General features: G+C 37.8%; 2 protein-coding genes across 6 annotated transcripts in view; one reads left to right on the top strand and one right to left on the bottom strand.

Annotated features, from left to right (window-relative positions):
• The window catches only part of LOC120624863 (kinesin-like protein Klp68D), a 62,787-nt gene extending 57,967 nt beyond the window's left edge, over positions 1-4,820 (bottom strand). For both annotated transcript variants that reach the window (XM_039891604.1, XM_039891606.1), the window contains exon 1: positions 4,458-4,820. In XM_039891604.1, coding sequence (XP_039747538.1) covers positions 4,458-4,562 — 105 coding nt within the window. In that variant the 5' untranslated portion in view covers positions 4,563-4,820. The remainder of the gene's footprint in view (positions 1-4,457) is intronic.
• Positions 4,821-5,358: 538 nt separating this feature from the next.
• On the top strand, positions 5,359-10,936 carry LOC120624864 (vacuolar protein sorting-associated protein 26C). 4 transcript variants are annotated; one of them, XM_039891609.1, is made up of 8 exons: positions 5,359-5,454; positions 5,577-5,731; positions 6,676-6,819; positions 7,287-7,529; positions 8,333-8,488; positions 8,955-9,051; positions 9,723-9,848; positions 10,467-10,936. In XM_039891609.1, exons 2-8 carry the CDS (start codon positions 5,675-5,677, stop codon positions 10,550-10,552), a joined length of 909 nt encoding a protein of 302 aa, XP_039747543.1. In that variant the 5' UTR covers positions 5,359-5,454; positions 5,577-5,674; the 3' UTR covers positions 10,553-10,936. The 4 variants fall into 4 exon arrangements, with proteins under 4 accessions (XP_039747543.1, XP_039747542.1, XP_039747541.1 ...); XM_039891608.1 differs by having other exon boundaries at positions 5,397-5,506; XM_039891607.1 differs by having other exon boundaries at positions 5,397-5,731.
• Positions 10,937-13,357: the final 2,421 nt, after the last annotated feature.

Genomic DNA, 13,357 nt, shown 5'->3' with positions numbered 1-13,357 from the left:
TAAGAATATTTTAGACTTCGACTTTTAAGACTCGGAAGAGAAATTTAAGAAATTTGTCCATTCACATTTCACGTCCTGCATGTTTTTTTTCAATCGACCGATTCACATGGAAACTTTTCACGAAAGGCAAGCGGTGTCATCACACTGACGAGCGTGAACACGTCAAGCACGTCAATGTCATACATGGTGTGGCACTCTCAGATAATTAAAGCTGAAGATCGCAAACAAATGTTCAAGTATTTTTGTCTCCGAAAAGCTTTAAGAAATATATGGATGACTACACTTATACTATTATCTTCTTGCAGTGCCGTCTACTATCTGAGGTTGGAACCATTAAGTTTATCTATACCTTGGCAGCAGCCTCTGCAACGATCGCGTAGTTACTTTGCCATTGGCGTAAATTTATTCGTAAATTTTTCAGCCAAGACTTGCTAGACGTTTTCAAAATGTATTTATCGCTTTGTGTAAACTTTGACCGTTGTAATAATTGTTTAAATCCTTTAAACTACTTTTTACATTTTTGCCTAGCCTCTGTAATATTGTCGTGTTCCTCAAATACTATACACATGAAACCCATACTAGGACATATATATAGCAAGTTACATAATACTAGTACCGCGACCTTACATGGAGCGATCTCCAGAACTCGGTCAATAGCAATAAAAGGGAGACAATACTCTAATGAAGCTGTCCGCACTTCGTGGCTCGTGAGTCACAGTGCCAGTTCCCGATTGCGTTACTGCCGGTGTAATGTTCGAGATCGGGTAGTGTTATATTATTGCGCGATGATCAGCCTCCGAGTTTCACCGCCAAAACTCCGATGTTACAAGGTTGCGGACGGCGGACGGCGCACGGCGGCAATACCGCATAGTCTTACTTTCAATTGACGTCCATCTAATTTGTGTTCAGGTAATCTACAGGTTCATTAGGAAGGGCTGCTGTCCGGTTGGTGATTTGTTGTCATGGCTTACAGAAACACGTGTCACTTACTGTTAGTTTTTCACAATCATCATCGTTATCATGCCCAACTTATAAGAAAGGGGTTTAGAGCTTAAACTCACCCTGCTCCAATGCGAGTTTTTGGGCTTTCAACTATTACATCACAATCGGTCCAAGTGATTGAAGTTTAAGAGCACAAACAAACATTCCTACATGATTCCGACAGTTGATTTGCTGTAAAATATGCACCAGGTGGTATCCAAATGACCACATCATGGTCAGAAATTGATAAAACTCAAAAGTGTTCTTATTTAATTTATCGAATGTTGACGCTGAACTATTTGTATTAGTCAGCTGCGTGTGGCCGACGGCGCGCGTTAATTCGCCATGTCCAGATGATCTATGCCTAAATAAGGGGTAGCCGTGTATGGACAATGTAGCACTAGCCTACTTGCGCGTGCGTGCGCAGTTCGAGCCGAGCTTAACTTACTACTTACTTAACCGATTTCAACAAACTAAATTCGCGTTTTTATAGTAGGTAGGTATAAAATACATCGTCGTTTATTTGTCAAGCGAAATTTTGACCATTTTTTGATCTCTTCGTTCTGTAACGAATGTTTGTATTTCCACTACGAATTTTTAACTGTAACAAACGCAACGTATAATAGCGTGATAGGTTTCAATAATTTGTATAGTCAAATGATGCGATGTCAAGTTGCAAGAAAGGAAATGTTTATTCGCGAAACCGTTTGGCTATTTGAGAATAGTCAGATATTTCGTTAGATATTTCTAAGCTGGTATAGGGATTAGGCTAGGGCTAGACTAAACAAATAGCACACACCGGAGTAGAGCAGCAGCGACACCAGTGCGATTTGACTAGTCCTTCGATGACCAACCCATCATAGTCATTCTCGGACTATTCTTTGTATGAATCGAGACAAGAAAGCCACAGCCCCTAGTCCTCGGCAGCCCCACTATTCCTGGTACTGGTAGCGGTTATGGTAGCGGCGGGGCAAGGGGTGCAAATCTCCAAAAGGGATTTTTCTGTATCTAGCAGGGTGGCGTACCTTAGGCAGTGGTCCGACCGCCGGCGGAAAACGACTAACTATCGGCGATTTTCTCTCTCAAGAAACGCACACTAAATGTACATTCCGTTTTCCGTGAAAGAGATGCATATATTAAAAGTTTTACTCTGACTGTTCACACTGCCGGTTACAACTCGCTTTACTAGTTTTGTCACTGAACGACGAGCTTTCAGCAATAAACTCTCTCAGCGATACTCGTTCAGCGATGCTCGCTCGCTTGATCATTTCTTTACAGTGTAATTGCTTGACGAGTAATTGCTCGTCGCACTTGCACACTCGCTTATAGCCCGGCGACAAAACTATCGAAACTATACACTCGAGTCCCGTTGATCGCCAACTTGTTTAAAGTTTCTAGTTCTACTCGTTTTTCGTTCATCGTCGGCGGTCGGACCACTGCCTTACGTGTGGTATATCCCATGCTCGGAGAACTGATGGACGTTGGGGTTCCGAGGTGCTAGAATGGCGACCCCGCACCGGTAAACGTTGGTAAACGCACCAACGAGATCGACAGAGGACATAAAACGAGATGCTAGGAGCCACTGGAAACAAGTAGCCCAGAAAGTCAATCGGTTGATGCGATGATGATGTTGATGATGATGATAGAGATTTAAGTCATACAATTGACCTTTTAATTACATATACTTGCCTTATCTACTAAAATTTGGTACAATAAGTAGGTAATCTTAATTACATATAGTGATTACGAACAGGTATTTAACTGCCCGTTTTTAATTGCACTTTGTTAGGTTTTACTGTCTGCAACAAGAATTTAATTGAATCTTATTCTTGCTAGACAGGTATTGGACAGGAAACTATAGAACTTAAGATAAAAAACTGCACCAACTAGGTAGGAACATACTTTTATATGAACATAAATTAAAAATACCTGTGGACTTTTATCTTTACTAATCATTGTAATAAATAAAACACTTTGCAACAATGAGACTGTGTAAATAAATTTAAAAAATATATTATATTTACTTCACTCATAATATGTGATGGCTATGATATCTGCCTGTGATGCTAGTTTTTACTTAGACTACTAAATTGGTTTGGTTAATAGGCATATCTTTGTTAAATATCAAACAAAATTACCTACAATTACCTCATTTGAAACCAGAAATATGTAAAAGCTTTTACCATTTGATAAACAAATTTATTACTAATTACCTATCAGGTTTAATTTTTATACCTAACACTTCCCCTGATGATCTTGTTAACTTTTTATTAAATCTGTATTGAATGAAAATGTAATGTATGTAGATGTTATGTTCCATCATTAATTAACATTTATGTATAAATATTATTAATTGTTTTTATTGTGTGAATGAATAGGAATAATACTTTTTATATTTGATAGGGTATTCTGTCCATAGTAATGTTAATAAAGTTTGGTAATGATATAATGAAGATTTAATGTGAAAGATGTTGGGGCTTCTCAACTCATAAATTGGTTTAGAAACAGTTTAAATTTTGACCACCACTATTTTTTTATGGTATTTAGCTACTACATTTTATATGTATTTCAGCATATAATAATAACAATGAAGCAATATCTACTAATCTATTATTTATTATCATTTGGTATTTCAGTTACACAATGTAAGAATATAACAAAATATATATATATATATATATATTTACACTTGAGAATTCTTATCAGTCACAACTACATAGCTCACCGCTACCTCCATAAACATGATTCACTGAGCCAATAAAACCCAAGCTGTTGTTCTTTATCATGCCTACCCATAGCCTCTTATTACTGAAAACATTCTATTGCAGTTACAACCATACTGTAATTCAAGTTGACATACATTGGATATGCCACCTATCCAAGTTGGGTAACTTGGTGTCAGTATAACATGAAATTGCTTTTCACAAACTGAACTTTTGCAGTATTTTAAAATCAGCTCAAACTATTCTATATAATCTCTATTGATTTAGCTTAACATGTTCAAAGTTAAGCTAAATCAATAGAGATTAATTACTTTAACCAAACACAATATGTGCCTATTAAGAGAGAAATCACTGTTTCAGTTTACAAAGTCAAACTGCGATACCTAATTATTTACGTGCGCTCAAATTGCAAGGGCGTCTGAAATAATTCACGCATTACACGCCGGTAATGCTTCCCACTCGCGTGATTCACATCCGAAACCCGAATGGTTTAATCACAAAAGAATTTAACCTAATTCTGTTTTCCTAGCAATAAACATAGTTTTGCAGAAAAAGCAATCTTAAAAATTGTCGCGAATAATTCGCTCGAGCGCGGTATTATAAAAATAAACTAGATCAGAAATAGATTAAAGAATAAATCACAATACGTTGGCAATCGGCTGATCCTCAGCATCGGAGGGAATATCTGTCGACGCACCAGGTCTGCGCAGCCTGGATACCGACAACAACAAAGTCAAAGGAACCACGTCTCACCTCATCGAAACCCTCATGTTTCTCCTTGTCAGAGAGGGGCCTGCATCGCACCACCACCTTGACACACTCATTCAGAGCCGTCCGTGGTCGTGCTGACTTCTCCATCTTCAACCACCCTTCAGTGACGCAAATAAAAACCAAACTCCAAGTCACCGATATCGATCCATTCGGGTTGAACCTATCGTCGACATCACCTTTTCGAATCGATCTCAACTTTTATTTCACGCCACTTGAAACCACACGCGTGCAAAATAAAAAAGAAATCGTACAAAAATACTTTCGCACGATTGAATATTTATAGTCGTAACAAAATAAATAAAAATCATAAAACTAGATACACAGCAAATTCACATACAACCGCCACAAGCGGGCATCGATAAACAACTGTCAATTTTGATTTTGAAAAAAATGTCTATATGTCAATCGCACCAACATTCAGAATCTAACGTAAAAATTAAAACACTTCTTTACACCTTTCGATTATTCTCATTATTTTAGCAGTCGTTACCCAACATCGATTTTGTGTGCTGTTTTCTAGACTAAGGAATATACAAACAGTACGTTCTAGACACCGTCACCTATGAGTATATAAACAATATGTTACAATAAAAACGATTATACTTCAATGAATAAATGTATTCGTGCTTGCATAATTTTCCAATAATAATGAAGTATTATTTTAACAAAAGCTTTATTTATTCATGCTCGTAGCTAACTTGTAGTAGTTTACGTATAGTTGTTAATCGCTTACGGATTTCGATAAACTTTTACGGTTACGGATCTTGGGTCTGTTTAACAGTATAATTTTTGTATTATTTGTATTTTAGTTTATTCATTACAAAGTGCTGTGCAAGTTCCATACTTGTTAAGCTCAGAAAGACTAAAACCTAGAGCTCTATTGCTTGTAAACAAAATGATTGGTACTTACGAGGTACTTTCAAAAATTAAAGAAATGATTCTGTGGCATCTTGAATGTTTACAAATTGGCAAATAAAAAGTTAGTACCTATGGAAAGTAATTCTCCTGATTCCTGTATCATTTAAATCTAGGTTTAGTATCGACTCAACATTATCTGACAATAAATAATAAAAGCGGCTCATTATTTTATTTTTATTGTAGTTCAAAATTGTTTGGAGTATATTTTAGTGTTGGTAGTATGAAATCAAGAAGAGAAGAGTAGAACTTTAATACATCTTTAATAAAGTTTAAAAACTACAATGTCAGCCAGTCTTACTATCAATCTAAAAAGAGCAAGCAAGGTTTACCATGAAGGGGTGAGTTTCACATTATATTTGTAAAAGGTTAGTAATAAGACTGCAACAATCATGTTTTAGTAATTTGTAATCATTCTCTAAAATTCTGTTTTTCAAATAATATAACTTATAAACCCCACTATTAATCAATCACTCTGGTGGTCTATAGCATTTAACTTTACATGCTTTATAGTTATATTTTTGTAATGCGTAAAACTCAAAAGCTCATCAAAATCTGCCAAGTGGTTTTTTTACTTTAACTACAAAGTTAACCCTTGTATGCAATCTAACTTGGTAGTAAGTGATGATGGCTAACTCCTTAATGGTCACTGTCTGCATCATAACAACACTTCATGGCTTAGCAGCACATCTTTGTTGATAGGTTAAATAAACAAAGCCAAAGACCCACCAGACCAGACCAGGAAAAATCAGAGATGCATAATCTCACCCTCAAAAGGCTGCTGGGTCAGTGTTTCTCAAAAATTCCATTTTTTATATTAGGTTTCGCAGGGCTGTATTAAATTATGTTAGGCTTTTTAAAGATTAAATTTTGTATGGAGACTAAGCTGATACAAATTAAATGAAAACCTCCTTGGCACAACTATGAGCGCTATGAATTTATAATTTCTGAATTTTCTCTTGCATGGTGGGAGGCTTTGGTCATGGCTAGTTACCACCCTACCGACAAAGATGTGCCGCTGAGTCAATTTAGTGTTCCGGTGCAATGTTGTGTAGAAACCAATTAGAGGTATGACTACCATACATGCTAAGACTGCATCATCACTTTCCACCAGGTCAGATTCCAGTCAAGGGCTAACTTGTAGTAGAATAAAAAAAATTATTGCTGAGTCAGTGAGGCATCAATGAGGCATTGGGATTCCAGAGTCAGTGAGCAGAGTACCACAGCCTACAGGTTGAAAATCACAATTGGTTTTTTAAGTTATAAAAAATTTATTACTATTTAGGAGATAATTGCTGGTGTGGTAGTGGTGGATACGTCAACAGACCTGCGCCATGAGGGGCTCACTCTTACCATGGAGGGATCAGTAAATCTGCAACTCAGTTCAAAGAACACCGGCATATTTGATGCATTCTCTAACAGCATAAGGGTAAATTTTCTTTTCAAATATGTTTTATATTTAAGCTTTAAGAACTTTTATAAATCAATTTGCCATGGTTATACTGCAATATCAATTTATTATTTATAATATTAATAATAAAAATCTTTATTGAAAGGTCATTTATATTGCAACAAACATATATTGTCACTTTTGATAATCTGTTTTCTTTTCAAATATTTTAAAGTATTCATAGAATGATCCCATTTGAAATGGAGTTGCCCATCTATGGACAGCACCTGATAGATTATTCAAATTCAAATTCAAATTTCATTTATTTCAAGTAGGCCTAATACAAGCACTTTTGAAACGTCAAGTCTGTCCGTGTGTAGTTACTATACTAATAACTAGATAGAACCAAAGAAATGTATATGTTATAAATGTTATTTAGATATTGCTATATTAAAGCTCTAATCTATATAATCTATAAGTTATATTAAAAATTGTATTACTTTCAGCCTATTAATTTAATTAACACAGCTATAGAGTTAGCTTCAGCTGGCAAGATCCCGGTTGGCGTAACAGAGATTCCCTTTGAGATGCCACTGGTGAGCCGACCCAACGCTGTGGGTCCAGGCTTGTTGGAGACGTACCATGGCGTGTTTGTAAATGTGATGTACACACTCAAGTGTGGTATGAAGAGATCATTCCTTAACAAACCACTCAACACCAGCTGCCAGTTCTTTGTGCAGTATAAACCTGTAAGTAACTAATTTGTGATTAATATCATTTTCACCAATTTTATAATTAAACAAAACAAACATGTGAAAAAGGCGGCTATGGGACGTTTTGATTCAAGTGAGTTTCAGTTAACTATGCTCTGCTTGCACTTGCATAAGGAGCATAGTCAACTGAAATTACTTTTTAGCAAAAAAGTAAGTAAGTGTATATACATTGCCCTTATCTTTAGTTGTGGATTATTATTGCGTAGTTGATTGTGCCGTATAAGAAACATTGAACCAAGTAGGTAGCTAGATGTTTAACCAGTTTCATGCACCACATGTTTAATGTATTTGAGCAAGCACATGATACCAATCTGCAATGTTAAAGAGAATGTGTGAGCTGTCACAGGACGCCTGGCTGATGTGGAACATTGAAATTGTTTTATGTAAGTTATATGCATAAAAGAACAGATCACGACAGTAATCAGTTATAGCGTAAAAGACAAAGCATTATAAACGTCGCCACGCCAACAATCAGGTTTACCCCTGCCTAAAGATGTTTCACATCAAAAAGCTTGGGGACAATTTGCTCTAACTTCAGCTTGTGAGATGATGGTGCACAACATTCGATAATTTTAAACTAAGCTTAGGTTCCAAACGCGCCCTGAGCAAACAACAAACTTAGCCGGGTTTTCCTTTTGTTATCCATCTCAAAGTTCCACTTATTCAGTTTAGAAGTTTGAGCAATTCATACCTAAGCTTTTTATCGCTTATGTAATCCTTATTATTATAATAGAATATTCTTTAAGCTTTGAACTTATTGAGATACATATTATTGGCAGCAAGAGCGCGCGCCCCCTAAGCCCGTGCGATGCGAGATAACGCCTGCGACGCTTCGGGCAGCGGGCGGTGGGACGCGCGCCAACATGCCCGCGTTCCAACTGTACGCAGAGGTGGATTCCACTGTATGTGCGCTGGACGCGCCGCTCACGGGAAAGGTGAGTGACTGTGTTGTTTTCAAAATACTCGTAAATAATGTATACATACCAGTTGTAATGTGTAGCCCTTAAATTAAATAAATCAAATTGGCGTACAGTAAGCCAGACTCTATAAGAAATCGTTCAAACCTCCATGGAATGGTTGTTGCAAAATTGTAGCTTTTATTGCCAAAGGAACGAACAATATGGACGCCCCTGTTGGGCGATGAAATTGTAAACTGCAATTTCACCGTCAAAGCTATATATCACATGGAGGGGCTTTATTCGCACATTTTATAATAAGTGATTTTTCTTATTAATTATGTATATTTTAATAGATTTTTCATGTTTAATAGATAACACCCATATAAACAGCGTCTTAATACAGATTGGTGGCCGCTTAACCGACCCACCACCTAATAATTATTATTACTGTTGTATCATAGTTTTTTGAGTTTTGGTCAGTAGTTTTTGATATTTTCACCAGATCCGCGTAGACGAGTGCTCGGCGCCCATCAAGTCGATCGAGTTACAGCTGGTACGACTGGAGACCTGCGGCCACAGCGAAGGCTACTCCAAGGACGGTAAGCTGGCATGTTCTGAGCTTAGCAACTGTTTTTGAGTTTTGTGAGTTCTCATATAAACTATCGTCATTATTGTGGAAGCGCCACATTTGACATACGGAATACTCTTACACTAATAATAGTAGTTTTTAGTAATTCAAATTTGAAGTGGTGATAGCCAATTGGGTAGGACTTCGACTTTACTTTCGGTTGCCTGTGCCCAAATCCCAGCACGCACCTCTAACTTTTTTAAGTTATGTGCGTTTTAGGTAATTAAAATATCTTTGGCTTTAACGGTGAAGGAAACCATCTTAAAGAAACCTGCATGCCTGGCACTTATCCATAATGTTCTTAAAGGCGTGTGGAGTCCACCACAGTAGGCCAGCGTGGTGGCCTTAAACCCTTCTCATTGTGGAAGTAGACCCGTGTCCTGTAGTGGGCCGGTAATAGGTTGTTATGATGATGAAGTTGATGAATTAGAATTTCAGTTCCTTGGACATTTGCATAACAGCTTCACAACTTACAGCGTCAAAATGGCGTCAATAAATGGGAGACCAAAACAAAGTGACGTCAGCCGGGCCAGTGGTTAATAATAGAGGTCAATGACGGGCACTGTCGTATATGCTTATCACAAATGAGAGCTGTTGGATCTTATGTTACGCTTTAAACCTAGCCGCTGCATATGTCCGCAGCAACGGAGATCCAGAATATCCAAGTGGGTGAGGGCGACGTGTGCCGCGGCCGCGACATTCCGTTGCACATGGTGCTGCCACGCCTCTTCACGTGCCCCACCACCGCCACGCCACACTTCAAGATCGGTGAGCTAAACCACTGTCGTCTGTCTACCAATCTTATTACGGTCGAGACAAATCTAAACGTAATAAGTTTTAATTACAATGTTCCCTTTAAGAAATTCAAAAATTCTTCACTCATGAAGGCATATCACAGGCATCTAAGAAGGGTTTATTCATATTTTATATGTTTCCATTATTGTGTGTGATGGTTTCTTAACTCGTCAACTTAAAACTAAAGCTAAGATGGTTCAAAACGAGTCCCAAGGAGTTTACCATATGTATGTGAGTGAGTCAACTTCTTTGTGTACTCATTGAGAGTACCGGCGCGCAAGCAATACTGAAAAGGCCGACGCAGGCATAGGGGGGACTCTTTCGTTCCCACATCACACCCATTCGTTACTCTGTCGTGCGGCTGAATTGACTAACGTTTTACTAATTACATAAATGTTAATTATGACTATGATTGATGATATAATTTAGATCTTACATTTAGTTTAAACTACAGTTAACAACCGAATCCTCCAGGGAATCTTTGAAGTAATATGTGCAGTGGTTCAGTCGGAATACTATTTACTGCAGTTCGTATTCTATAAATATGTTTGATGTTTAAAAAAAATTCTAATGTCAGTTTTTTTTCCACAGAGTTCGAATTAAATATTGCTGTGATATTTGAAGACGACTACTTGGTGACGGAGAACTTTCCCATACTGTTGCTGAGAAGTAGGTAACTGTAATGCTCAACTCGACATTCATCTATTCAAGGTCTTCGAAAATAACAAACCTTCAAATTTCGCCAATGTTTAGTTTGGAATCTACTCACCACAAAACATTGGGGATTTTCTGTAAGGTGAGACAGCTTACAGACTAAGAGTCCTGCATATTCAGTAACTTTCTTGACAATTGGGAACCGGTGCCACGTGTCAAATTTCGCGATTAGTGTACAACTGCCGCCGTCAAGTTTAGATTTGTATGAAATTAAACGCTAGGCAACTTTTTAGAAAAGCTCTTCGGAACAAATCGAAAATAGTTACTGAGAAGAGTTCAACACTGCTGTGTTCAAAGTAGAATTGTAATGAATTGTATTATTATTATAATAAATTATTTACACCCTTCATGTTGTTTGTCATTAATTCAAAGCCAAGCCAAGGCATCCAAGTGCGTTCGCGACGGTCACTAGGCCTGACTCTAAGAAACGAGGAAACGGGCCAACGCCCGCCGTTAAATCACATTTAAGGCTTTTGGGTAGAGATCTATTAAAACTTTATTTTTAATCATATTTATTTGCGACTTTTATCCAACACGGATATGCCAGCCCCATCATCCCTTATTAATAGCTGCCGTATCGTCTTGAGAAAAACATTGCAGTTTCGATCTACTTATCTATATTCCAATGAGACACTGGCTCTGGCAATGGCTTTCTTATTTACGGGCTTTTACAATACTTGGAAGAGTTATTGAACATATAAATATTAAATATTATAATTAAAATTATAAAAAAATAAGATGCAAATTCCAAATAAGAGTCATTCCAACCGTCGATCCCGCCTTGGTAAGCGTCTGGCCCCTACTCCCATTTTGTAAAAAGAAGTTCTTCGGTAATTCTTTCACCTTTAAGGTAATTATGCTCTGGAACGATCTGACTGCTGAAATCTGTGGAAGTAATTCCCTTCCTATATGTCTGAAGGACTACTACCTCACATTAAACAACACAGCGTTTATGTTTGCCGCACTCGCAGAACGCCGAAAAAACACGCCCAGCGTGTTCGGCCGCATCCTTGTAGGTACATTTATTTTAACACGCCTAGCGTGTTCGAGCCGCATACGCGTTACGTAGTTTTAAAACACAAACGTTGTGTTTTCAGCGGCCAACGTGTTAAACTCACGAAAGGCATATAATAATTTCGGCATCAGAGTTATTGGTAAAGCACTCAGGCCACGATTGCCGGAGACGCGGTTTCAAAGATTGCGGGTTACGAAGTTTTTCTATGCATTTTTAATTTATATATCAGTATATCTTGTTTAATAAGATGAGACTGTTATTGTTCAGCCATGCCACCAATCTCAGCAAAAGCGATTAATTTATTTCTATAAGTCAAACAAAATACGAAATATTTATCCAAAAAATTTATTGTTTCTATTCGTAAAAAAAAAAAAACTTAAATACAGGTATTTAATAGCTATACAATATATTTAACAAAGGTAACACTCGTTAAAACGAGGCTGATGGGTTGGTCAGATTCCCGGAGGGTAGCCATCGTCGATCGACTCGATGTAATCTGACATAAATAAACAGAACAGATGGTTTTGACGACCTCCCTAACGCACTAATGTACGCTGTGGTCTTATGCGTGTCCCCGATTCGATTCCCGACACAGAAAATTTCAGAATTTTTTATTTCGGCCATACCGACAAAGACATGCTGCCCAGCGAAACTGCTGTACCCCTAACATGTTAGCTCGCTATGTTACCATTTTAGATTGCATCATAATTTACCACCAGGTAAGAACGCAGTTAACTAGTTACCACCATACCGGTAAAGATATGCTGCCCAGCGAAACTGCTGTACCCTAACATGTTAGCCCGCTAACGTTACCATTTTAGATTGCATCATAACTTACAACCAGGTGAGATTGCAGTTAAGGGCTAACTCGTACTTAGTGGATTTACAAAAAACTTTTAGGAAAATGTTATCCTAAGAGTTGCCTTAACAACTATCTGATCTGAATGTCAAAGTGGGGTCAACAAACGATTTTTAAATCCAAACGGACCAACCAGAGAGCGTAACCATGACCTAGGCGCCATCACTGTTACCAACGTCGGTCGATTTTAGTGCTTAACATCCACACGTTACTTAACTGTAGCCAATGTTGTCTGATTTAAAAATTGCTGCGAGGGCAAGTTACAATACTGTTAACAAAAATAAATTTCTAATGAATGTGGACACGTCACATATCTTCGATCAGACACTTTAACACGTGTTGCGATGCGTGCCGTGACAACACTAAGAAAGTATCAATGTGGATGCATTGCGTTCGATTGAAACTCGGGTGAGGACAAGCCTTGTTACCCCACTTCAACTTTTTTACATTTGGCTGTACATAAATCTGTAACATACATTGAAAGGCGCTTTTTCACTCGTGGAAATACCGTGGAATGCCCAGCCAGTAGCGGTAACAGGACGACCCGTCCTCTAATCGCGTGGTCCACCACATTCAGCCATTAATGTATGCAGTGCATTGTGTCCAAAAACAGTGCAACACCTCACGCGCGTCTCACTTTACACTCGCAGAATGTTGCTAGCTCCCAAACTTTTTCCCATTTTCCTATGGAGGTAAAATATTTATTGTCATCTGTTAAATGGTATGAATATGCCAAGCCATTTGTTCGAGAAACCATTCTAAAGTGGAGTGGTTTTTGATGCTTCTTTATTAAGGTTTCTGTATGTTCTTAATTCTATGGGCCAACCATGCTTCGAGAAGTTTTTTAAAATGAAATTCCAAACAAGGCCACAATATGTTCAGATTAGAGTTCAA

Source organism: Pararge aegeria, chromosome 7 (assembly GCF_905163445.1).
Source record: "Pararge aegeria chromosome 7, ilParAegt1.1, whole genome shotgun sequence".
Lineage (NCBI taxonomy): Eukaryota > Metazoa > Arthropoda > Insecta > Lepidoptera > Nymphalidae > Pararge > Pararge aegeria.
The sequence above is the reverse complement of the archived record's forward strand: the minus strand, read 5'-3'. Positions and strand labels throughout refer to the sequence as shown.